The sequence below is a fragment of the Bombina bombina genome, chromosome 5 (genome assembly GCF_027579735.1).
Source record: "Bombina bombina isolate aBomBom1 chromosome 5, aBomBom1.pri, whole genome shotgun sequence".
NCBI lineage: Eukaryota > Metazoa > Chordata > Amphibia > Anura > Bombinatoridae > Bombina > Bombina bombina.
The window spans coordinates 461,741,445-461,765,718 of NC_069503.1; the positions used below are offsets into that span (position 1 = coordinate 461,741,445).

At 36.8% G+C, this 24,274-nt stretch overlaps 1 protein-coding gene across 1 annotated transcript in view; it reads left to right on the plus strand.

Annotated features, from left to right (window-relative positions):
* Positions 1-21,796, plus strand: part of MYRIP (myosin VIIA and Rab interacting protein) — a 587,347-nt gene extending 565,551 nt beyond the window's left edge. Inside the window, exons 13-16 of the mRNA XM_053715758.1 lie at positions 7,403-7,507; positions 10,119-10,179; positions 16,764-16,882; positions 20,909-21,796. Of these exons, the coding sequence (XP_053571733.1) occupies positions 7,403-7,507; positions 10,119-10,179; positions 16,764-16,882; positions 20,909-20,941 (318 nt within the window). The 3' untranslated portion in view covers positions 20,942-21,796. The remainder of the gene's footprint in view (positions 1-7,402; positions 7,508-10,118; positions 10,180-16,763; positions 16,883-20,908) is intronic.
* The last annotated feature ends 2,478 nt before the right edge of the window (positions 21,797-24,274 follow it).

Consider the following 24,274-nt stretch of genomic DNA (forward strand, 5'->3'; position numbering starts at 1 on the left):
TAGTGAGGCGGATTAGGGGTTAATAACTTTATTATAGTAGCGCTCAGGTCCGGTCGGCAGATTAGGGGTTAATAAGTGTAGGCAGGTGGAGGCGACGTTGTGGGGGGCAGATTAGGGGTTAATAAATATAACATAGGGGTCGGCGATGTTAGGGCAGCAGATTAGGGGTACATAGGGATAATGTAAGTAGCGGCGGTTTACGGAGCGGCAGATTAGGGGTTAATAATAATATGCAGAGGTCAGCGATAGCGGGGGCGGCAGAATAGGGGTTAATAAGTGTAAGGTTAGGGGTGTTTAGACTCGGGGTACATGTTAGAGTGTTAAGTGCAGACGTAGGAAGGGTTACCGCATAGCAAACAATGGGGCTGCGTTAGGAGCTGAACGCGTCTTTTTTGCAGGTGTTTGGTTTTTTTTCAGCTCAAACAGCCCTATTGTTTCCTATGGGGGAATCGTGCACGAGCACGTTTTTGAGGCTGGCCGCGTCTGTAAGCAACTCTGGTATCGAGAGTTGAAGCTGCGTTAAAAATGCTCTACGCTCCTTTTTTGGAGCCTAACGCAGCCTTTATGTGGACTCTCAATACCAGAGTTATTTTTATGGTGCGGCCAGAAAAAAGCCGGCGTTAGTTTTTCGGGTCGTTACCGACAAAACTCCAAATCTAGGCCTCAGTCTTTATCTCTTTTTCCATAGGTCCATGTGAGGGAGAAGACCTCTCAAACCTAGTGAGCTGCCTTGCTGCCTCGCAGATTTATGAGGTAAGTGCTGAGTTTATTTTTCTGGGTAAACACAGGAAAAAGTGAGCACTTTATTCACTAAGGGACACCCAATTTTCTCCTATATGTTTAAGGGAACATATAATGGCAGTATGGTTATGGCAGGCACTGGGGCTGAGGATTAATACAAAAAAGGCTAATTTTAATGTGGTTTCACTTCTCCCGGCGGCTTGACTTTAAAGTATGCCAACCAGGAGGTTCATTTTTTAGACGCCCATGATGGGCGGGGCTAACTGAGGCGGCAGTTTGCTGTTGCGCACCATTTTCCTCTTCATTCACTGTGACCGGAGGGTGCAGATAACAGTCTCAGACAGGAAAGCGCATAATAAGTTTTAAAACTGCGCTTTTAGGACCGGACAGCTGATCATTATACTGCAAGTCGAGTTCCGGATCTTTTACTGGAGATATACTATCTGGTGTTGCTAAGGAATGAGAGAGACCGGGTTTCTCTTTTTCTCCATCCCCTGTATTTAAAAAGATGTTTCCTATAGCAGATTCTATCAAGGAATCTTGGCAGATGGTACCCAAAGTGGAAGTGGCAATTTCCACACTAACCAAGAGAACTACTATTCCTATAGAGGATAGTTTATTCCTTTAAGGATCCTATGGATAAGAAGTTAGAGGGGTTACTCAAGAAGATGTATGTACACCAGGGTTTACAATGGCAACCCGCGGTTTGTATTGCTACTGTCACTAGTGCGGCAGCATACTGGTTTGATGCATTGTCTGAATCTATTTGGCTAGCACAAACACAGTGGTGTTCAAGGAACAACACTGTTAGACCCCTGGCGCTGCTGAGACAGCTAAAATAAGTGAGAGCAAATTAGACCAAAAATATATATCAAATTAGTCAGTATATATTCCAAAAAGACCATTAAAAATTAATAAATTATCAGTAAAAAAGGCTCACCGGGAGAAATGAGTAAAAAAATGGATACAAATTTATTGGAACAATCGCAAAACATTTATATATAACCTAACACATCTAAATCATCTAAATCCCTAAATACGCTGATCAGGCATTTAAACAGGTGTGTTTGTGCTAGTCACTTGTTTGGAGTTAGGGGAATCTCCATTTAACCCTTTGGCTTATAAGTGTATCCATTATCCCAGCGCAGTGTGATCTACTTTTTTCTTGCTGAATCTATTTGAGCAGACCCTCCCCTCGAAGAAATCCAGGATAGGATAAAGGCCCTTTAGTTGGCCAACTCCTTTATCACGGATGCTTCCCTTCAGGTTATTAAGCTGGGAGCTAAGATTTTTGGTTTTGCCGTACTGGCCCACAGAGCTTTATGGTTAAAATCTTGGTCTGCGGATGAGTCATCTAAGTCTAAACTTTTGGCGATTCCTTACAAAGGAAAGTCTTTGTTTGGGCCGGGGTTGGCGGAAATTATTTCTAACATCACGGGAGGAAAGGGAGATTTCCTCCCTCAGGATAAGTGAAATAAACAAAAGGGACGTCAGAGTAATTTCTGTTCCTTTTGAAATTTCAAGGGAACTTCTTCCACTTCCTCCTCTAAGCAGGAGCAGTCCAAGCCTTCCTGGAGACTCAACCAGTCTTGGATCAAGGGAAAACAATCCAAAAAGCCTGCTAATGAATCAAAAGCAGCATGAAGGGTCTGCCCCTGATCCAGGACCAGCTCTTGTGGGGGGGGCTGACTTTCATTCTTCGCTCAGGCTTGGGTAAGAGATGTTCAGGATCCCTGGACGATGGACATCGTGTCCCAGGGATACAAACTAGAGCTCAAGACCTTTCCTCCCAGGGGCAGGTTTCTGCTTTCAAGATTATCTGTAGACCAGACAAAAAGAGAGGCGTTCTTACACTATGTTCGGGACCTCTCTGACCTGGGAGTGATAGTTCCTGTTCAAATGCAGGAATGGGGTCTGGGGTTCTATTCCAATCTGTTTGTGGTTCCCAAAAAGGAGGGAACCTTCAGACGGATTTTAGATCTCAAGAGTCTAAACAAATTGCCGTCCTTCAAGATGGAAACTATTTGTTCTATTCTTCCTTTGATCCAAGAGGGTCAATTTATGACAACGGTAGATTTAAATGACGCGTACCTGCATGTTCCCATACACAGGGACCATTACAAGTTTCTAAGGTTTGCATTTCTAGACAAACACTTCCAGTTTGTGACTCTTCCATTTGGTCTTGCCACAGCTCCCAGAATTTTCTCAAAGGTTCTGGGATCCCTGCTAGCGGTGCTCTGATTGCAGGGCATTGCAGTGGCACCTTATCTGGACGAAATTCTAGATCAGGCGCCTTCCTTTCAACAAGCAAGATTTCACATGGAATGTTGTTAACTTTCTAGCGGTCTCATGGATGGAAGGTGAATTTCCTTAGTTCCAAATACAAGGGTAATTTTCTTGGGAACCATAATAGATTCCTTTTCAATGAAGAATTTTCTGACAGAAGTCAGGAAATCAAGATTTTCGATTCTTGCCTAGCACTTCAGTCCCCCCCCCCCCTGGCCATCAGTGGCTCAGTGCATGGAGGTAATCGGGCTGATGGTAGCGGCAATGGAAATCATCCCGTTCACCCATTTCCACCTCTGCAGTTAAGCATGCTCAGGCAGTGGAATAGAGATTATGCGGATCTGTCTCCACGATTACAGCTGGAGCAGGAGACAAGGGATTCTCTACTTTGATGGTCTGTTCTACCCATAAACATTCTTGAACTAAGAGCAATCTTCAATGCTCTCCTGGCCTGGCCTCAGTTAGCTTCGGCCCGGTTCATCAGGTTCCAGTCGGACAATATAACCTCAGTGGCTTACATCAACCATCAGGGAGGAACTCAGAGTTCCTTGGCCATGACAGAGGTAGCCAAGATCATTCAGTGGGCAGAGACCCACAATTGCTGCCTGTTAGTGATCCACATTCCAGGAGTGGACAACTGGGAGGCGGATTTCCTGAGCAGACAGACCTTTCACCCGGGGGAGTGGGAGCTCCATCCGGAAGAGTTTTCCAGCCTGATTCTCAAATGGGGTTAGCTGGAATTGGATATCAAGGCATCTCGGCAGAATGCCAAGCTCCCAAGGTACGGGTTGAGGTCAAGGGACCCTCAGGCTGTACTAATAGACGCTCTGGTGGTACATTGGAATTTCAGTCTCGCATACCTATATGTTCTGTTCACTCTTTTACCTTGAGTCATTGTTCGAATCAAGCAGGAAAGGGCGTCGGTGATCCTCATTGCACCGGCGTGGCCTCACAGGATTTGGTATGCAGACCTCGTGAACATATCATCTCTTCCACCTTGGAGGCTTCCGTTAAGGAAGGACCTGCTATTCAAGGGCCCTTCCTGCATCCAAATCTAGTTTCTCTGAAACTGACTGCTTGGAGATTGAACACTTAATTTTATCCAAGCGTGTATTTTCAGACTCGGTCATTGAGACCATGGTTTAGGCTCATAAACCTGTGACTAGAAAGATTTACCACAAGATATGGCGTAAATATCTACTCTTGGAGTAGAGTTAGGATTCCTAGAATTCTGTCCTTTCTCCAAGAAGTTTTGGAGAAGAGTTTATCGGCAAGTTCCCTAAAGGGTCAAATATCTGCCTTGTTTATTTTGTTACATAAGTGTCTGGTGGACGTCCCAGATGTGCAATCGTTTTGTCAGGCCTTGGTCAGGATCAGGCCTGTGTTCAAACAAGTTACTCCTCCCTGGAGTCTTAACTTAGTTCTTAAGGTTCTTCAAGGGGCTCCGTTTGAGCCTATGCATTCCTTAGATTTTAAGTTATCTTGGAAAGTTTTGATTCTTGTTTCTATTTCATCTGCTTGTCAGAGCTCTCGGCATTACAGTATGAGTCCCCTTACCTTATTTTTCATTTAGATAAGGTGGTTTTTCGTACTAAATTAGGGTTTCTCCCTAAAGTAGTTTCAGACCGGAACAATAATCAAGAGATTGTTGTTCCTTCCTTGTGTCCTAATCCTTCTTTTTAGAAGGAATGGCTTCTGCACAATCTGGACGTGGTACGTGCACTAAAATTCTATTAACAGGCGACTAAGGATTTTCGTCAGTCTTCTGCTCTGTTTGTTGTATTCTCTGGGAAACGTAAGGGACAGAAAGCTATGGCTACTTCTCTTTCTTTGTGGCTGAAGAGTATCATTCGCTTTGCCTAGGAACAGATTTGCAAGGCTGCAACTTGGTCCTCTCTTCACACTTTTTAAAAATTCTATAAATGTGACACTTTTGCCTCGGCTGAGGCCGCTTTTGGGAGAAAGGTTCTGCAAGCAGTGGTGCCTTCCGTTTAGGTTCCCTATCTTGTCCCTCCCTTATCATCTGTGTAGCTTGGGTATTGATTCCCAATAGTAATTAGATGATCCGTGGACTCATTGTGTCATTAGAAAGAAAACAATATTTATGCTTAACTGATAAATGTATTTATTTCTTGACATAATGAGTCCATGGCCCGCCCTGTTCTTTAGACAGGTTGTTGGTATGTTATAAACTTCAGACACATCTGCACCTTGTTGCTTCCTTTCACTCCTTTTCTTCGGTCGACTGGGGTTGGAGGAAAGGGACGTGATATTTAACAGCTTTGCTGTGGTGCTGTTTGCTGCCTCCTGCTGGGCAGGAGTGATATTCCCAAAAGTAATTAGATGATCCGGGGACTCATCGTGTTAAGAAATAAATACATTTATCAGGTAAGCATACATTTTGTTTTTTACACCTTCCTTTGCTGATACATTAAGAAAATGTATGCTCTTTGGTGGTTGATACACTGCTTATAGGAAAAGTAAGAACATATTTATAAATGTATTTCAGTGAACAGCCGCAAGTCTTCTTTCACTTCCTGTGAATTATTATATTTTTTTGGTGAATGGAGCAAATCTGTTAGTACTAGTATACTTAGGAGTAGATTATAGATGTGTCACAGAAATGTGGAAAAAATATCAGATCCAGGTGATTATTTTTTGCAGAAGATTTAGTTTAGATAATAGTAAATTGTATTAATTGTAAATATTAGTGTAAACCACAGCTACATACCTCAAGCAACCCCTATGTGCCTGTCAAGGACAACACCTCCCTTACACAACCAACCACAGTACACCTGCCCATCATAAGGGTATCTCCTAGCTGTTCGAAGAATCCTTTAGGTGTTATTGAACGGGTTTAGGTATTACAGCGGTGTTGCACTTTTGGAGGGTCATATAGAAAGGTGCAAATGGGGTTACTTGGCATGTAGGGTGGTATTGTTTAACCCTTTGCGCCAATTGGATGTAGGTACTACATCACACAATACTTTGCCCAGCATACTGTGTTGACAAAATACCTATGTTCAAAACAGAGGCGCATGTTGTGGTCCCCGCTGTTAGCTTAGACAGCGGGAGCTGCAACCAGGGGGAAGAAGGCATCTATCTTTATATGGAAAGGGAGCATTGGTTGTGTTCCCTTACCTTATGAAGCCAGATTGCCAAACTTTACAAGACTGACACTGTATGTAATTATTCTGTGTTGGTGTCGAGTGGGAGCGGTGAGAGGGGAGGAATGAGGCCCAGCGGAGAAGGGAGGACAGGGTTCCCTATACTATGGAAAATTTTTGAAGGGAGATAGAGGGATGGATCCTTACTCTATGGAACAATATTTTCTGGAGGGGGAACCCTATGCAGACTTACTGCCAGTAACAAATATGGAGGGGAGCAGTGGGAGTGGGGTTAGAGAGCTGTTTGGGGTGTCAGGGAGGTGGGAGGGTGAGAAGCGATCTACACTACATAAATAAATAAATAAATAAAAACACTAAACTGCATACTGGTAGACTGTCTGCCAGTACCTAAGATTGTGGTGACCAGTGTGGGGGGGGAGGGTAGAGAGCTGTTTGGGAGGGATCAGGTAGGGATTAGGAGGTGGGAAGGTAATCCCTACACTAGAGCAAATATTAACCTTACACGCTAACTGATTAACTCTTCCACTGCCTGGAATTTCAGAAGTGTTGTGCGCAGCTGCAATAGCGGCCTTTTAGTTTCCAAAAACCAATGGCAAAGCCATGCATATCTGCTGTTTCTGTTTTTACAACCATTTGTCTTATGACAACAGTAGTTGTATGATCGTATTTGGCAGCCAAATAGTGGCATCAAATATACCAAAATTGGCCGAAATCAATAACTTGGGTTGTCTGCTTTATAAATATATATTGTTTTCATAGGTTAATAAAAAAACAAAGGCTCTATTTCTGTTTAAATGGAGTGATAGCAAAAAATGCTAACATTTCTCCAGTAATTTGAGCAAGTTTTATCTGAAATTCCTGATAGGAATGTGGTTAAGGTTCTATATATTGGTTGTCCAAGAGGATTAGATGAACAAAAAAATATATTGGTAGATCTTTAATTTTTATACTATTGTTTGATCATTTATCATTTTTTACTGCAGACATTACATATGGAAAGAAAACCCTTTATTTTGCTATTGACTACCATTAAACTGTTAAATCATAGCTGTACAAAGTATAAATAAGAATTGGGTAGTAAGAGCATCATGACGCTCAACGGTGGCAATATAGAAACACAAAGGGAAAATGCGTTTAGCGACTAATATTTGTCAATTTTCTAGTTTATCAAAATGCACTGAGAATATTTGTTATATGTTTCCAGATTATCTGTATTGCTATCTTTTTAATGCAATTTTTTAAATTAGATTTCAGATATTGAGAGCAGGATATCTGCCCTTACTGTTGCTGGTTTAAATGTTTCTCCTTGTGTACGGCTAACAAGAAGACGGGAGCAGAAAAACACTAATCAGGTAGCCTTACGGGTGTTCCATTTCATGCTAGTAATATTTCCATGTGCAATTCTTAAAATCTAATGTGAGATGTAACTGTATTTTAGCCTGTTAGCCTTGTAGCAACCTGTCCTTTTCCAAAGGCGGCTTATTCATTGAACGTACCTCCATTGCTTATCTTCTTTAAACCTCACTAAACTTATGCTCTCACTACTGTCTAAATATCCAAGAGGCTCGTGCTTTACTTTGAATTTTACTGGTGATAACAATAGCAACGTATTTATGGGGCTAATCAGTAGTAACAATTCATCTTTTTAAAGGTTAAAGATATGGACCTCGATTCCAATCTTTCTAAAATTCTAGTTCAATATAAAAAAAAATTGGACGTTATTCATTTTTTTAAATCAATCGCAATCTTGCTGAGTTAAACACAGCGAAGCTTGATAACTCACACAATATTCAAAATCCATTTCCTCGCAACAGCACCATTAATACCGATAATAGCTGTTAATCGCCAAAGACCAAATGATCTCCTGACAGCCTCCTCTCCCTTTGCATGTTCTCCACTCCTCGCAAGTAATATGGTACCTATGAGTGAGTGCTTCCATTTAATTGTGGTTAAATTGGTTTAAAGGATATAGTGGCATCTGTCATTATTTGTAAATATGCTTTTTGTATGTTTTTACATTTAATTGATGGTGATGATGTATAATCGTTTGTTATTTGGCTGATTTGGATTGTTATCAAAAAGGGCTGTCACTGTTGTTGGCATGGGCAGTGCCATCTTGTTTTATGGGTTTGAGCATGCACAGATTGGTGGCTGATAATGTTACAAAAGTGCCTGTAGATGTTGAATTTAATGTTTCTATTCTGTCGATATCTTGTGGTAGAAAGGATTGTCATTGTTGAAGTTGATGCTGTCTATACATCATGTGGGTGGCTTTTGCAATATCCGATCCCGTATTTTTCCAATTTGAGAATGGTGTTATCTTTTGCAATCTAATGGTTCTTATGTCTAAAAAGGTTTATCATGAGCCACAAAACATGATCGACTAGATTGGAATCAATCCCAAAGCTAGGATCAGTAATACTAAAATTATATGCATGTAATTTTATCATTAGAAGGTCCCTAAAGGGACATTGTACACTAAATTTTTCTTTGCATAAATATTTTGTATATGGTCTATTTATATAGCCCATCTTGGAGTATTTTTGTAACAATGTATAGTTTTGCTTATTTTTTCATAACATTGTGCTGATATTCAGACTCATAAACAAGCCCCAAAGTATCAGATGTAGACTCAAGTCTACGGATTCCTGTTTGTTCCTGTCTGAGTAAAGGGTCTTTACATATGCAGGGGAGTGTCTGCTCTTCCTGCTTTCCCAGCCCCTTTCAATTGGTGTTTCAGCCTAACCTCATCAGAGTTTGCATGCGCATTACAAGTCAAAATTAAAATGTTGTGCAGTAGCAAAACCCATTGCACGTTAACTTCAGGACTTTGGCTATCACAACCGTGCTAATGTATTCACCCCTTAGATTTCAATGGAGCACGTTATGGGAAAAAAACTCTTATCGCTCATGCGCTATTCCAACACCGGGTTAGACCAAGTGTGCTCAACCAGACATGAGTTATCAATATTTAACATTCCAATGTTTATATAGATATGCGACTTGCGCAAACAATAGCGTGCCACTTGTAATCTAGCCCTATATTTTACAAAAAAAATCATATATATATATATATATATATATATATGTTGCGGGTAAAGTTATAAATTGGGTAATCCTAGCATTACCCGGGTAAACCTGACATTACCCAAGTGGATGTGTACAAAGCCTGATGTAACATGATAAATCTTATTAGAGTGCATCAAGTCACTGCATCAAACATATATACTATGCACTGTAATTCCCCCATCTTCACTATCTTTTTTGGCTCCATCTGGGGAGTTCAAGGGGGTCGAAGCCCACCTTGTAAATCTCATTACCCAAGGTTCACTTGGGGTGGATGCCAGAAGATCGGTGGGGGCCTTCCTTGAACCCCATAGGCAGAGGCAAGAAAAATAGTGTAGATGGGATAATTACATTACATCATGCTTTACCCACAGCCGCTTGGGTAATGTCAGGTTTACCCAAATTTCTGACTTTACCCGTAACATAGATTGAAAAATAAAAAGAACATTCTCTTCTATGTGAAGAACATTGCAATGTAAAATGTGCATTGCATTCATTAACAGGTTTAGTGTTAATGAAGTTAGTGCACATGGGGTTTCGCTTGCACTCTAACTTTTTACTTTCAACTTGTCATACACGCGCTTACCTCCCTACGTTAAAAGTTTACTTGTTAGTGGTGTTAGCACGAGAGCGAAAAAAATAGTCAGCGCGCCACTTGTAGTCTGTCCATGTTTCAATTTTTTTAACATTTTTATAATGTCTGCAACAATAACTAAAGAATGTGTTAATATATCATAAGATACACATTTACCATAATCATAGTCCTTTGAAGAAGGCCAGTGGCAAAAATGCATTACTATATTGTCTACAATTTGAAAGTGCTTCGTAAATGTATCTTTGAGAATAAAAGATGCAATTGATATGTTATGCCCATGTTGTTTGTTTTTATTTTTGTAGGTACAAACAATAGATACATCCAGACAACAGCGGCGGAAATTACCAGCAACTCCACTGCAAGGTTATTTTGTGTTTCTTATATTATGTTTATTATGCTTAAAGAAACAGTAAACACCTTAAGATTTTTGTATAAAATGTTTAATTATGCATAGTAAAACAACTTTACAAAATGCTTTCATTATTTATATGGGTTGCTTTTCAGGTAATTTAGCTGAAATAAATTGAGAATTGAAAATGGGTTGAAAATGCACCCTTCTGACTTGTCAAGGCAAACCCTTCTAAATATTTTACTCTAATTGGCTTCAGCAGATAACGACTGCAAAAAAGCACTTTATATTAACTTACTGAATGTGGTTAACCTTGTCAGCAGCAGACTCAAGCCTGGATTGGTTCTTTCAAATTAGGCAAATAATGGGATGAATTTGGCTATTGAAAAAAAAAAAAGCAGGAAAAAAGATGCAATTTGTTTTAAATGTTTAGATTTGTCTAACATGTAATTGTATAGCAGGACAACATGTTTTGTAATTACAATGGGCTCCATGTACGAAGCAGCGAGTGCAAGCCTGCTTTCTGCAATGTAAGAAGCAAGAGTCATTAGACCACTGTTTCTCACACTGAGAGAAATCATGAGAGAGCGAGCAAGCTCTCGGTGATTGACAACCCCTTTAGTCTCGAATGAAGGGGCGGGCATTACACACTCCGATGAGTGCGTAATGATTACATACGGGCCAGCAGATGAACAGATCCACTGCCCTATGTAGCAAAGGCAGGCTGACAGTTTCGCAAGTTTAGAAGCCGTCTGCCCGCCTCATAGTACATGGGGCCCAATGTGTTTAGGGTCCCTTTAATCAACTGTTTTATAAAGGAACCATGATTGTATACAGTTCTTTGAATATAATAAATTAATAAATAGTTTATTGAAAAATGGGCGAAAGTATTATATTATTGTCTTTTTATAGCAGTTAAAGAATATGATAAATCTTTAAAAATGGCAATTACATGTGTTTTGTTTGGATAACATACGGCTAGGTTACGAGTCTTGCGTTAGGCTTAAAAAACAGCATTGGTCAGTCCCAACGCTACTTTTTAACGCCCGCTGGTATTACGAGTCTTGAAAGTACAGGTGTACCACTCACTTTTTTGGCCAGACTCGGAAAAACCGCAAATCCACTCACGTCAATTGCGTATCCTATATTTTCAATGGGACTTGCATAGCGCCGGGATTAAGAGTCTGACCAAAAGTGAGAGGTAGACCCTCTCCTGTCAAACCTGGTACCGCATTTTAAATTCAGTAGTTAAGAGTTTTACACTACAACGCCGTAGCATAAAACTCTTAACTAAAGTGCTAAAAAGTACACTAACACCCATAAACTACCTATTAACCCCTAAACCGAGGCCCCCCCACATTGCAAACACTAAAATAAATATTTTAACCCCTAATCTGCCGAACCGGACATCGCCGCCACTATAATAAATATATTAACCCCTAAACCACCGCACTCCCGCACCACAAACACTAGTTAAATATTATTAACCCCTAATCTGCCATCCCTAACATCGCCGACACCTACCTACATTTATTAACCCCTAATCTGCCGCAACCAACGTTGCAGCCACTATATTAAATGTATTAACCCCTAAACCTAAGTCTAACCCTAACCCTTCCAACTTAAATATAATTACAATAAATCTAAATAAAATTACTACAATTAACTTAATAATTCCTATTTAAGACTAAATACTTACCTGTAAAATAAACCCTAAGCTAGCTACAATATAACTAATAGTTACATTGTATCTAGCTTAGGGTTTATTTTTATTTTACAGGCAACTTTGTATTTATTTTAACTAGGTACAATAGTTATTAAATAGTTATTAACTATTTAATAACTACCTAGTTAAAATAAAGATAAATTTACCTGTAAAATAAAACCTAACCTAAGTTACAATTACACCTAACACTACACTATAATTAAATAAATTAACTAAATTAAATACAATTAATTACAATGAAATAAAAATATATAAAGTACGAAAAAAAACACTAAATTACAGAAAATAATAAAGAAATTACAAGATTTTTAAACTAATTACACCTACTCTAATCCCCCTAACAAAATAAAAAAGCCACCCAAAATAAAAAAGCCGTACCCTACACTAAATTACAAATAGCACTTAAAAGGGCCTTTTGTGGGGCATTGCCCCCAAAGTAATCAGCTCTTTTACCTGAAAAAAAAGTACAAATCCCCCCCAACATTAAAACCCACCACCCACACAACCAACCCTACTCTAAAACCCACCCAATCCCCCTTTAAAAAAAACTAACACTAAGCCCTTGAAGATCACCTTACCGGGTGACGTCTTCACCCAACCGGGCAGAAGTGGTCCTCCACACGGGCAGAAGTCTTCATCCAACCAGGCAGAAGTGGTCCTCCAGACGGGCAGAAGTCTTCATCCAGACAGCATCTTCTATCTTCATCCATCCAGCGCTGAGCGGGTCCATCTTCAAGACATCCGATGCGGAGCATCCTTTTCTTTCTTCGTCTGATGACTGATAGAAGGTTCCTTTAAATGACGTCATCCAAGATGGCGTCCCTTCAATTCCGATTGGCTGATAGAATTCTATCAACCATTTGGAATTAAGGTAGAAAAAATCCTATTGGCTGATGCAATCACCCAATAGGATTGAAGTTCAACCCTATTGGCAGATCCAATCCGCCAATAGGATTGAGCTGGCATTCTATTGGCTGTTCCAATCAGCCAATAGAATGTCAGTTCAATCCTACTGGCGGATTGCATCAGCCAATAGGATTTTTTCTACCTTAATTCCGATTGGCTGATAGAATTCTATCAGCCAATCAGAATTGAAGGGATGCCATCTTGGATGACGTCAGTTAAAGGAACCTTCATGCAGTCGTCAGATGAAGAATAAAGAGGATACTCCGCGTCGGATGTCTTGAAGATGGACCCTCTCCGTGCCGGATGGATGAAGATAAAAGATGCCGTCTGGATGAAGACTTCTGCCCGTCTGGAGGACCACTTCTGCCCGTCTGGAGGACCACCTCTGCCCATCTGGAGGACCTCTTCTGCCTGGTTGGGTGAAGACGTCTCCCGGTAAGGTGATCTTCAAGGGGTTAGTGTTAGTTTTTTTAAGGGGGGATTTGGTGGGTTTTAGAGTAGGGTTGGTTGTTTGGGTGGTGGGTTTTAATGTTGGGGGGATTTGTACTTTTTTTTTAGGTAAAAGAGCTGATTACTTTGGGGCAATGCCCCGCAAAAGGCCCCTTTAAGGGCTATTTGTAATTTAGTGTAGGGTAGGGTTTTTTTTTATTTCGGGGGGACTTTTTTATTTTGTTAGGGGATTAGATTAGGTGTAATTAGTTTAAAAATCTTGTAATTTGTTTATTATTTTCTGTAATTTAGTGTTTGTTTTTTTTGTACTTTAGATAATTTTATTTAATTGTAATTAATTGTATTTAATTTAGGTAATTAATTTAATTGTAGTGTAGTGTTAGGTGTAATTGTAACTTAGGTTAGGTTTTATTTTACAGGTATATTTGTATTTATTTTAACTAGGAAGTTATTAAATAGTTAACAACTATTTAATAACTATTGTACCTAGTTAAACTAAATACAAAGTTGCCTGTAAAATAAAAATAAACCCTAAGCTAGATACAATGTAACTATTAGTTATATTGTAGCTATCTTAGGGTTTATCTTACAGGTAAGTATTTAGTTTTAAATAGGAATTATTTAGGTAATTGTAGTAATTTTATTTAGATTTATTTAAATTATATTTAAGTTAGGGGGGTTAGGGTTAGACTTAGGTTTAGGGGTTAATATGTTTATTATAGTGGTGACGACGGTGGGGGCAGCAGATTAGGGGTTAATAAATGTAGTTAGGTTGCGGCGACATTAGGGGCTGCAGATTAGGGGTTAATAAATATAATGTAGGGTTCGGCGATGTTAGGGGCACCAGATTAGGGGTTCATAACTATAATGTAGGTGGCGGCGGTGTCCGGAGCGTCAGATTAGGGGTTAATAATATAATGTAGGTAGCGGCGATGTCGGGGGCGGCAGATTAGGGGTTAATAAGTTTAAGATTAGGGGTGTTTAGACTCGGGTTCATGTTAGGGTGTTAGTTGTAGACATAACTTGGTTTTCCCCATAGGAATCAATGGGGCTGCGTTAGGAGCTTTACGCTGCTTTTTTGCAGGTGTTAGGTTTTTTTCAGCCGGCTCTCCCCATTGATTCCTATTGGGAAATCGTGCATGAGCACGTTTTACCAGCTCACCGCTAACGTAAGCAGCGCTGGTATTGAGGTGAGATGTGGAGCTAAATTTTGCTCTTCGCTCACTTTTTTGCGGTTAACGCCGGGTTTCTAAAAACCCGTAATACCAGCGCTGTCTGTAAGTGAGCGGTGAGCATAAACTGCTTGTTAGAACCGCACCCCTGTTAACGCAAAACTCGTAATCTAGGTGATAGAAATCAAAATGATAGTTTCAGGCATTAGGCAGTGCAATGTAAAAAATATCACAATTTACTTTTGTTATCAAGCTGACATATTTCTTTTGACATTGTTTGCTGAAATGTGGCCCATTTCCATTACAGAAAACCTAAGTAGGGTAAGAAATATGCACGTCTTGATCACTTTTCAGCAATTCATAAGCCAAAATACACGCTCCTGAGCCTACCTCAGTATGCTCCAATGGAAAGTAGATACATTTTAATAAAGGAAACCAAGACAAAGATTTACATTTGATAATAAAAGTAAATTGCTTTTTTTTTTGTTAAATCATAAAAATCTCAATTATTATTTTTTTATTTTGTTTCCCATGTCCCTTTAGTGTTGCATATACTTGGCAATTACATAAAAAAAAATACTTGTATAGCTGTGCAAGAGGATAATTTACAATTTACAGAAACTCCAAAATAATAACTCCATTTTATAATTTATATTATTTTTTGTGTGTGTGTGGATGCACAGCTGGGCTAAAAGAATAAAAAGGGATGGTTTTGTTACAGCATTTGGCTAAATGATCTCTTCTTACCTGGGGCTTGAACTACATCCCCACATGCCAGCTTTTAACCAAACGTACTGAGAACACAAAAGGGTGTTCACAACTATTTGTAACCTCCCCTAGCCAAAACCCAGAAGTGGACTGCACTCACAAACAGGAATGGGTTACACATCCCAAGCCATTAACAAAACTCACAGACCTGGGTAAAACAACAAAACTTAATGGAATAATGACATTAAAGGGATAGTCTACAATAGAATTGTTATTGTTTTAAATGATAGATAATCCCTTTATTACCCATTCCCCAATTTTGCATAACCAACAGTTATATTAATATACTTTTTACCTCTGTTATTACTAGGGATGGGTGAATGTGTTTATTTCCAAATTCGAATGTTAGAACGAATGTTATTGTAGAAATTCAATTTACATAATAGAATGTTGATAAGAACGAATATTCTTAAAAATTCGATTTTCGAATATTATTTACAGTTTTCGAATGTCACATTTGAATTTGAATGTCACATTCGAATTCGAATGTTACATTCGAATATCACATTCGAATATTACATTTATAAAACACAATTGTAGACTAGACACACTATTTCGAATGTCACATTTGAATCGAATATCACATTTGAATCGAATGTCACATTCGAATTCGAATTCGAATTCGAATATTACATTTATAAAACACAGTATTAGACTAGAAATACTATTTTGAATTCGAATGTCACATTCGAATCGAATATCACATTTGAATCGAATATCACATTTAAAACACAGTATTAGACTAGAAATACTATTTCAAATTCGAATGTGACATTTGAATTCGAATGTAGCATTCAAATTCGAATATTACATTTATTAAACACAGTTGTAGACTAGAAATACTATTTCAAATTTGAATGTCACATTCAACTTTGAATATTACATTTCGAAATTGAATGAATACATAGCTAAATATTCTATTATTCGAACGAATATTTTCTAATTTTATTGAAAAATTCAAAAACGAAAATTCGAAAATAGATTCGAATGAATGTATCAAAATTTGTTTTAAATTTCAAATTTTTAGAAACATTCGCCCATCCCTAGTGATAACATTGTATCTAAGCATCTTCTGACATCCCCCTGATCACATGACTTTGTATTTATTATCTATTGACTTGCATTTAGTACTGTGTTGTACTTACTCTTAAATAACTCCCCGAGCGTGAACACATGAACTAGGACTCTCTTGTTGTAAAAAGCAATTAAAAAGCATGTGATAAGAGGCAGCCTTCAAGGGCTTAGAAATTATATAATATATATAAAGTCATATTGGACGATTCCTGTATCTGTTCCAGGTGTTGGGACATTTTTTCTGTGTGTTTTACCTTTTTTTATAAGTTTTTTTGCACGGTTTTCCTTTAATAAATTTTGATTGATTATACGCCTGGGAGGTTTGCTGGATTTCTTTTGTGCTATATAAAGTCATATGTATGCCCTAAATATGTTTATTTTCTATCTTTTTTTCTATGAAAATACATATTAAAAATACTGAAACAGTTTTTTGGAATTCTGAAATCATCTTTCATGTTAGTTTCAAAATATATATTCTTTCTCTCCTAACATATATAAAAAGATGAAGTACCTGAAACACCCACAGTCACCACAATGAGAACGTTTAACAGAAATTTTGTACTGCAAGGCTCTTTGACTCAACGAAGTAAAGAACGAAAGAGCACTGCCAAGGGTGCTATGGTAAGGAATCCTATTAAAATGTACAAAGTGAACTATATTTTTATATATGTATTTACTATAAGAGTAAAAAGAAGGGTTGTATTAACAGAATATACTTCTTGTTCAAAAATATTAACTTTATTTTCATATATGAATTCAGATTTTATGACCATAATCTAAAAAACCTTCTTTTTTAAGTTCATTTTTACTTGGTTTACTCTTAGGTGACACAGTGAGATTTTTTTTTATCATGTTATGTCAAAATTGTAAGGATCTCATTTTTGTTTTAGGTTTTCTCTTTTGTTTCCAGTGTGGCCACTTCCCCAATTACCTTTCTAGGACTATTACTGCTCTAGTAAGAAAGATCAGGTTTTAGAAGACTCAGGGCTCCATGTACTAAGCAGTCAGCGAGCTACCCGCAACAAATCTCGCGTCAAAACTCGCAAACTGATATGTACAAAGTCATCAACTATGTTCAAACTCGCATCTTTAAAATTGCGAGCGTACTTATCCGCCAAACCTCGCTACCTCTCCATTTTTCACTGTAATTACACACATTTGACCACCAACTCGCCAAAAACGAATGTACTAAAAAATCTATTTGTCCGCTCGCGACAATTTCCGCTCTCACCTCGTTATTTTTGCCTCGCCACCTTTTAGGTGGCGGGCAAGGTACAAAACAATAGGAAAGTCACTCTTAACGCCAGTCTAGACATATATAAAAGGCAGTAATATCAGCCTTGTACTTACATTGTTCATTTCGGACGGAAATATGCCTGAAGGATGGCTTCTAGGTAAGGATAACTGGCGTCTAATTTGTCTCTCATTTCCATGCATAACTGGCGTCTAATTTGTCTCTCATTTCCATGTACATAAATTGCGCCCAATTTGTCGACTGTAATTAAAGAGTAATCTGTATATTTTAAATTTGTATTGTTGTCAATCTTTATAATTATTTTTATATCTTCTATTAGGAGATGGAGGGTACTCATGTACATGCGGTTTGAAAATGCGGTTTCGATATCTTGATCGTTCTGGTGGTGCTATGCAGTATGCACTTGAGAAAGTTGCAAAAATTATATTGGTTTGCTGCATACTGCACAAAATAGTCGCGGTGAGCGAGGCGTCAAATTTATCAATATTCCGCCACTGCTCGCAGCGGGCTAGACGTGTCTATTTTTGGGGGGATTATTAGTACATAGCGACAGCGGACACCATTTCGCCCGCGGCGAGTAACGGCGAATTTATCCGCGTCTACAATGATGGATGAACTGACGGCTTAGTACATGGAGCCCTCAGTAACCCCTTATCTGGAAAATAAACTCTTAAAAGCCTTTTCAGAATAAAAGAAAATCTTTCACACATTGCTCACCTGGCAACCTCTTATACTTTAATGGTAATGGTGATACTTGATTTCTGAGCTGCATCTCACCATTAACACCATAGATGCAATTACATTTGGACTCTTCTTAGAGCTAAAAGAAGATATTCTCTTTGGTGGTCCTCTGTAACCCTCTACAACCTAATTGTTGTGGCACAGTAAAACCACTGGTCAGTTTCCAGTTATCCAGTCTTCTGTCTCTGAGCCCTTTTCATTACCAAAATTTAAAAGTACTTGCCCTGACTGCATAGGTATCTATTCCTGGAGTCTAAAAACAGTTTTCCATAAAGGTGATTTTGACCTTGTTATGAGCTTATAGATGCCAAGGCTTTTTATAGTGCTTTGTCATTTTTTTGTCAAAATATATGAAACTAAAAGATCTTTACTGACATTGCAAACCAGTTTTACATATATTGAAAGTTCACTAAGATGTTGTAGATATGGTTTTGTTCATAGACTCTCTAAAAGTTTCATCACCCTTTTGAATCTATGCTTAAGCTGGTTAAAAAGGTTAACTTTTAATTAGATGATGTCTTTGCCGACAAAAAAAAGTTTGACATTGCTTGATGCTTGCTTCTGGGTTTTTCTTTATTTAATTTGTCATTAAAAGGCAGATTCTGATGAACTTTGTGATATGTCATTCATATTATATACAGTATATGGTAAGTTATTTGAGTATGTGGATTATCCTTATAGTGAACCATTTATGTTGCTTGATTTTAACGTCACTTCTTCTTGATTTCATGAAGGGTGCCAATACTGTTTGGGTTGACTGTACACAATATGCCTTTAAACTCATTTTGCAATGCAGAAAAAAATTAAAAAACATTTTAATAGACTGATTTACTAGAGAGTAAGGCTGGTTATGGAGAAACCGCTATCCTTTAGACCACAAAACATTCTACGTTAGTTAATATTATTTAATTTTAAAAGTCTTTAAGATTTCTTTGTATTAAAAACAGATATATATTGCTTTGCATGCAAACATTTTTTTTATTTAACCTATTTAAGAATTTGTCATTATTTGCTATTGAAATGACGCGTTTGATATTGCATGAGTGTGTATCAGAATTGGTCTAATTGTCTACTTGTCATTCATCTATTAAGTATTTATTATAAATATGGTCCTGCTCATATCAATCAACCACTGTGCAGTATATAGGAAGGCCAGGGTTTTGAATTGCATAATATGCACTTCAGCCTCTATGTGAGGTGGAAAAACTACAATTTTCAGATGTCAGGTACAGGAAAAGCAAGCAAAATAAATTATTAAAGTGTATTTATCCACTATGCATAATTAAACATGTTATGAAGGTTTAAAATCTACCTTTACTGTTCCTTTAAAGGACCATTACATACAGTAAAATTATATAAGCAACGAATGCATAATACAAAAGCAATAGCACTTATGTTTCAAATTACCAGTAGATTTTTTTCTAAGAAATTTGAAACATTGCTTAATTTCAGTGCCCACTGTGGCCTCGATTAAGAGTGAAGCGCAATGTTGCACTTTCAAGAGCGCAATATATCAGCGCACGTAAATGTGCTATGGTATTACAAGTCAAGCGCAATACAAACACGATCTCGCATTTGCATTACCCGGAAGCCATGCTCTCATGAGAGCGCGCTTCCATTGGCTCTTATAGGAGCCTCTTTCTCATGCTGTCAGACACAGCAATCCACCTAGAGCAGCGCAGGGAGCAAATCGTGCAGCGTTGGGCTGCAAAATAAAAATATATATGTATATGAATAAATACATATATATTTATGTGTTTATATGTATATACACATATTAACACACAAATATATATGTATATAAGCATATATATATATATATATATATATATATTTACAGTAAAAACACAGCCCCCCATTGACCTCTGTGTAAAGGCACTTTCAGTACATTTTTCCCCCCAAACACCCCTTATCCCCTCACTTTAACCCCTTATAACTGCTTTGCGCAGTTTTAAAAAAACTAAAAAAATAAAGATGCTCATATTTTTATTTCATTTTAAATAACTGTCCTCTTAATTTGGTGGGAAATTGGGTCAACTTTTTTTTAATTAACCATTAACTGGTTAAATGTGCTAAGCACAAAGTGACACCACAAGCTTGCGGGAACATTAACCAGCCGATTGTAATGGCTGGTTATTTAACATGCGCCCATAAAAGGGAAAATTTGCCCCTAACCAGCGCACGTTAAGATAGCGATCCACTCATAATCTAACTCTGCATCGTGTAACAGCTATCAGCCAATCACAGACTAGTATATGTATATACTGTGAACACTTGCACATGCTCTGTAGGAGATGTTGCCTCAGAAAATGTGCATATGCAAGGTGAGAACAAATTGATAACGGAAGTAAATTGGAAGCTTGTTTAAAGTTGCATGCTCTGTCTGAAACACGAATATTTAATTTGAATGTTTTCTTATTCTATGTGTTTCCATTTTTCATTCTGGTCTGTATGTGTCTTGGTCTTTTATCCCCACTGCTTCTTTTTTTCTTTCTTTATCTCTTTTCTCATCCTTATTTTTCATGTTTAACTCTCCCTTACAACTGTTTGATAGAGTAATGAATTGTGTTTAATATATAGCTGCATTTTTATAAATTACAGTAAAACCATTACAATTTTTTTTATATATCCCTTTTGATTTTTTTTTTCAGGAACCAACTAAAGAATCAACTCTAATGTATTAAAGACACCTATTTATACTGCCAAAGTATGATGCCTAAAGCTGTACACAAGAGTGCCTTTTTAACAACCATTATTGTTCCCCATGGAAAATGGAATCTTGTGTGAAGCCACTTTGCCTCAGTAACAGGGCTTTGTTCAGATACCTCAATTGGAATCTTCAGCCTTGTGCTCTGCTAAATGAAACTGCCTTAAGTTCTTAGGAAATACCATGAAAGCTTATCAAATTTCTTAAGGAAGGCTCTGTTTTATGATGCACTTTTGTTGCTGTCAAATTACATAAGTAATGTGTCAAAAACATTGTTTTCTTATTTTTCAATATACTTATATGCCAAAAGGAAATGTAAAATGCAAATATCTCTGTTTTAGAAATATGTCTCCTGAATTTGTCAGTGTTATACACAGAGGAACATTGTATGGTTGTGGTATTATTTTTGTAATTATATCCATTCTTTTAATGAACAGGTTTTATTACATATCCTAAAATAAATGTATAAATGCTGGGATAGACCTATACTATGTTCATTATTGATAATATAGTTATAAATTCCCATGGTAATGTTATTAATTGCATTTTCTAAACCTTTTATAAATATAAAAAGGTAGAAATAAATCTACATTTTTTTTTCATTTAATTGAATAATTTTCTCTAAAAAAAGAACAAAAAAAGTGCACATTCTGGGCTAAAACCTCACCTGATGTTGGAAATTAGTCTGAATTAAATGTTAAAAAAAAAACAAAAACAAAAAAAACAACAACAGAGGAAATACAAGCTGTGCACAATTCCACTATCAAGGGCAGCAAATACCTGTGCACAATCCCCCAAATTCTTTGAAAAAATATTATTTTTAGTATCAGATTTTGGCCAAGGCATATAAACTCACCTAATTATGTCAAGAAAATGTTAAAAAATATATATATATATTTGATGATTGGTTTGTTTATTTATTTATATTTTTAACAATTGAATATTAAGAAATAAACTGAAGGTAATTAACAAAATACTTTCCCTTTTCATTTTCTTAACAATATTGATGAAAACATAAATACAATATTATTAAAATAATCAAACTAGAAATCCATAAACAAATTCAAAATAAGGTTCACATTATAAGCCACAAATGTTTTTATGCTGTGTTTTATCAAATGCATCATTACAAATTAATACAGATAGTATCAAAAAAGGTAGGTCAGCAGAAATATTTCATTGTAGAAAAATCATTGTTTTATTCATTAACATTATCTTCCATTTTGTAATGTAGTTTGTACAGAGAGTTTATATTATGAATTTTGACCATTTATTGTTGAAGCCAAAATTAATTTATGCAGGTATCTGTGTTTGTATTATGAAATGTGAATGATGGTTTTATGCTTTGCCATTAATGTATGAGGTTTACCAAGTTATATCAATTCTGAATGGAATGACTTAACTAATTAACTATTTGCCCTCCTTTTGTCCTGTTGGTGCATTGAAAACAATATTGAGTAAATCATGTAGAATGGATTCCATAAAAGCATGAAATGCAATTACTGTTGTGTACTACTAATGTTAAAATAACCAGTCTTCTGAAATGAAATTATGTAAAACGTGAACACTGAAAAACTTTCATTGTATTTTACTTTATTTTTTTTCCTCAGAGAGTTTATTTGTGCCAAATATGTGTAGAAAAAAATGTATTGTTGAAACACAAATATTATAACACTGATAATTATTTTGCCATTAAGTAATTCTAATTTTTAGTTTCACTATTTATATCAAGATTATTTTTTTTACCAATGATTTACAAATTAAACTATTTTAAAGTTTAATAGATTAAAATATATGGTTAAGGACTACTTGATTTGAAAAATAGATGTGATTTCATGTCATCCACTGCATATGTCTAGAAAGATATTTGAAAAGAGTATATTATATAACATGTTTATAGGTCTGCTGTTATTAATATGCATGTCTGTTTAAATTATTCTGGAAAAAGACTTGATTATAAAAAAAGACAATTATGTGTCTGTCTTATTTTTGTATATGTTGAGCATCTGACATTTGCCTGTTGATATATACATAATACATTATATATATATATATATATATATATATATATATATAAAATGATACATAATACCCCATTTTCAAAAGAACAATTGAACACACTTTACATCACCTATACATGTTCCACATATATCTAGACCAATTAAATCAGAGTAAGCGTCAAAATAAAAAACAAAAAGATAGAACATACAGATGTAACTTGATGTACTGTTACATGACTCCTATTAAAAAATACAGGCTTCAAACCACTGCAAGGACTTTTTTTTAATAATTATGTATCACAGTTCATTATATATATATATATATATATATATATATATACTTTTTCCAAGTGGATTAGGCACTCCAAATCCCAGGTGGTAAATCGCCAGAGAACAGGCTAACACTAGTATTGAGCTGGTTGTTCATTCCTGTGAGTGTGCTTCTCTCTGTATGTATGTATGTATATATATATATATATATATATATATATATATATATATATATATATATATATATATACAGTATATCCATAAGAAAGCTTAGCACTCTCTGTAACCCAATCTTGACCGGGGTTCACAACAAAGCAAAAATAATCCAAACAATAGAAGGCACTCTCTGGATTTAATATCAGTATTCCTTTTAATCAAGTGACGTTTCAGGGTTCTTGTTCTTTATGGTCTGAAAACAAGGGTTAAATCCCAAAACGTCACTTGATTAAAAGGAATACTGGGATTAAATCCGGAGAGTGCCTTCTGTTTTTTTATTTCATATGTATATATATATATATATATATATATACATATATATATATATAGATATATATATATTATTACTAGCCTCTTGCAATAGGACCAGCTAGATGGCAAAAATAATACTAGTAGTACCTTAAAAGTAATTGGAATAAAAAAAACAACTATTGATCATGCCAAAAGAGTTGAAAAGAAATATTTTGAATAAGAGTTTAATTCTGTCCTTACTGGCAAAGGGATACAGTGAGTGTCAGGTCGCTTCAATCCTGAAAATTTCAAAGATGGCAGTTTAAGAATGAGGTCAAGCAGCAGACAACAAAGCTACAGACTGACAGAGGGTGCAAATGACTCTCCAAATTATTTGAATGTTACTCAACAACCATAGGATGACATCAAGTGAACAACAAAAGAATGATAAATGGCTGCTGGGGTGAAATGCACGGTGAGGGCGGTTCAAAACAGGCTCCTAGGGGCAGGGCTGAAGTCATGCAAAGCTAGAAAAAAGCCCTTCATCAATTAGAAACAAAGAGAAGCCAGGCTGAGGTTTGCAAAGACCATAA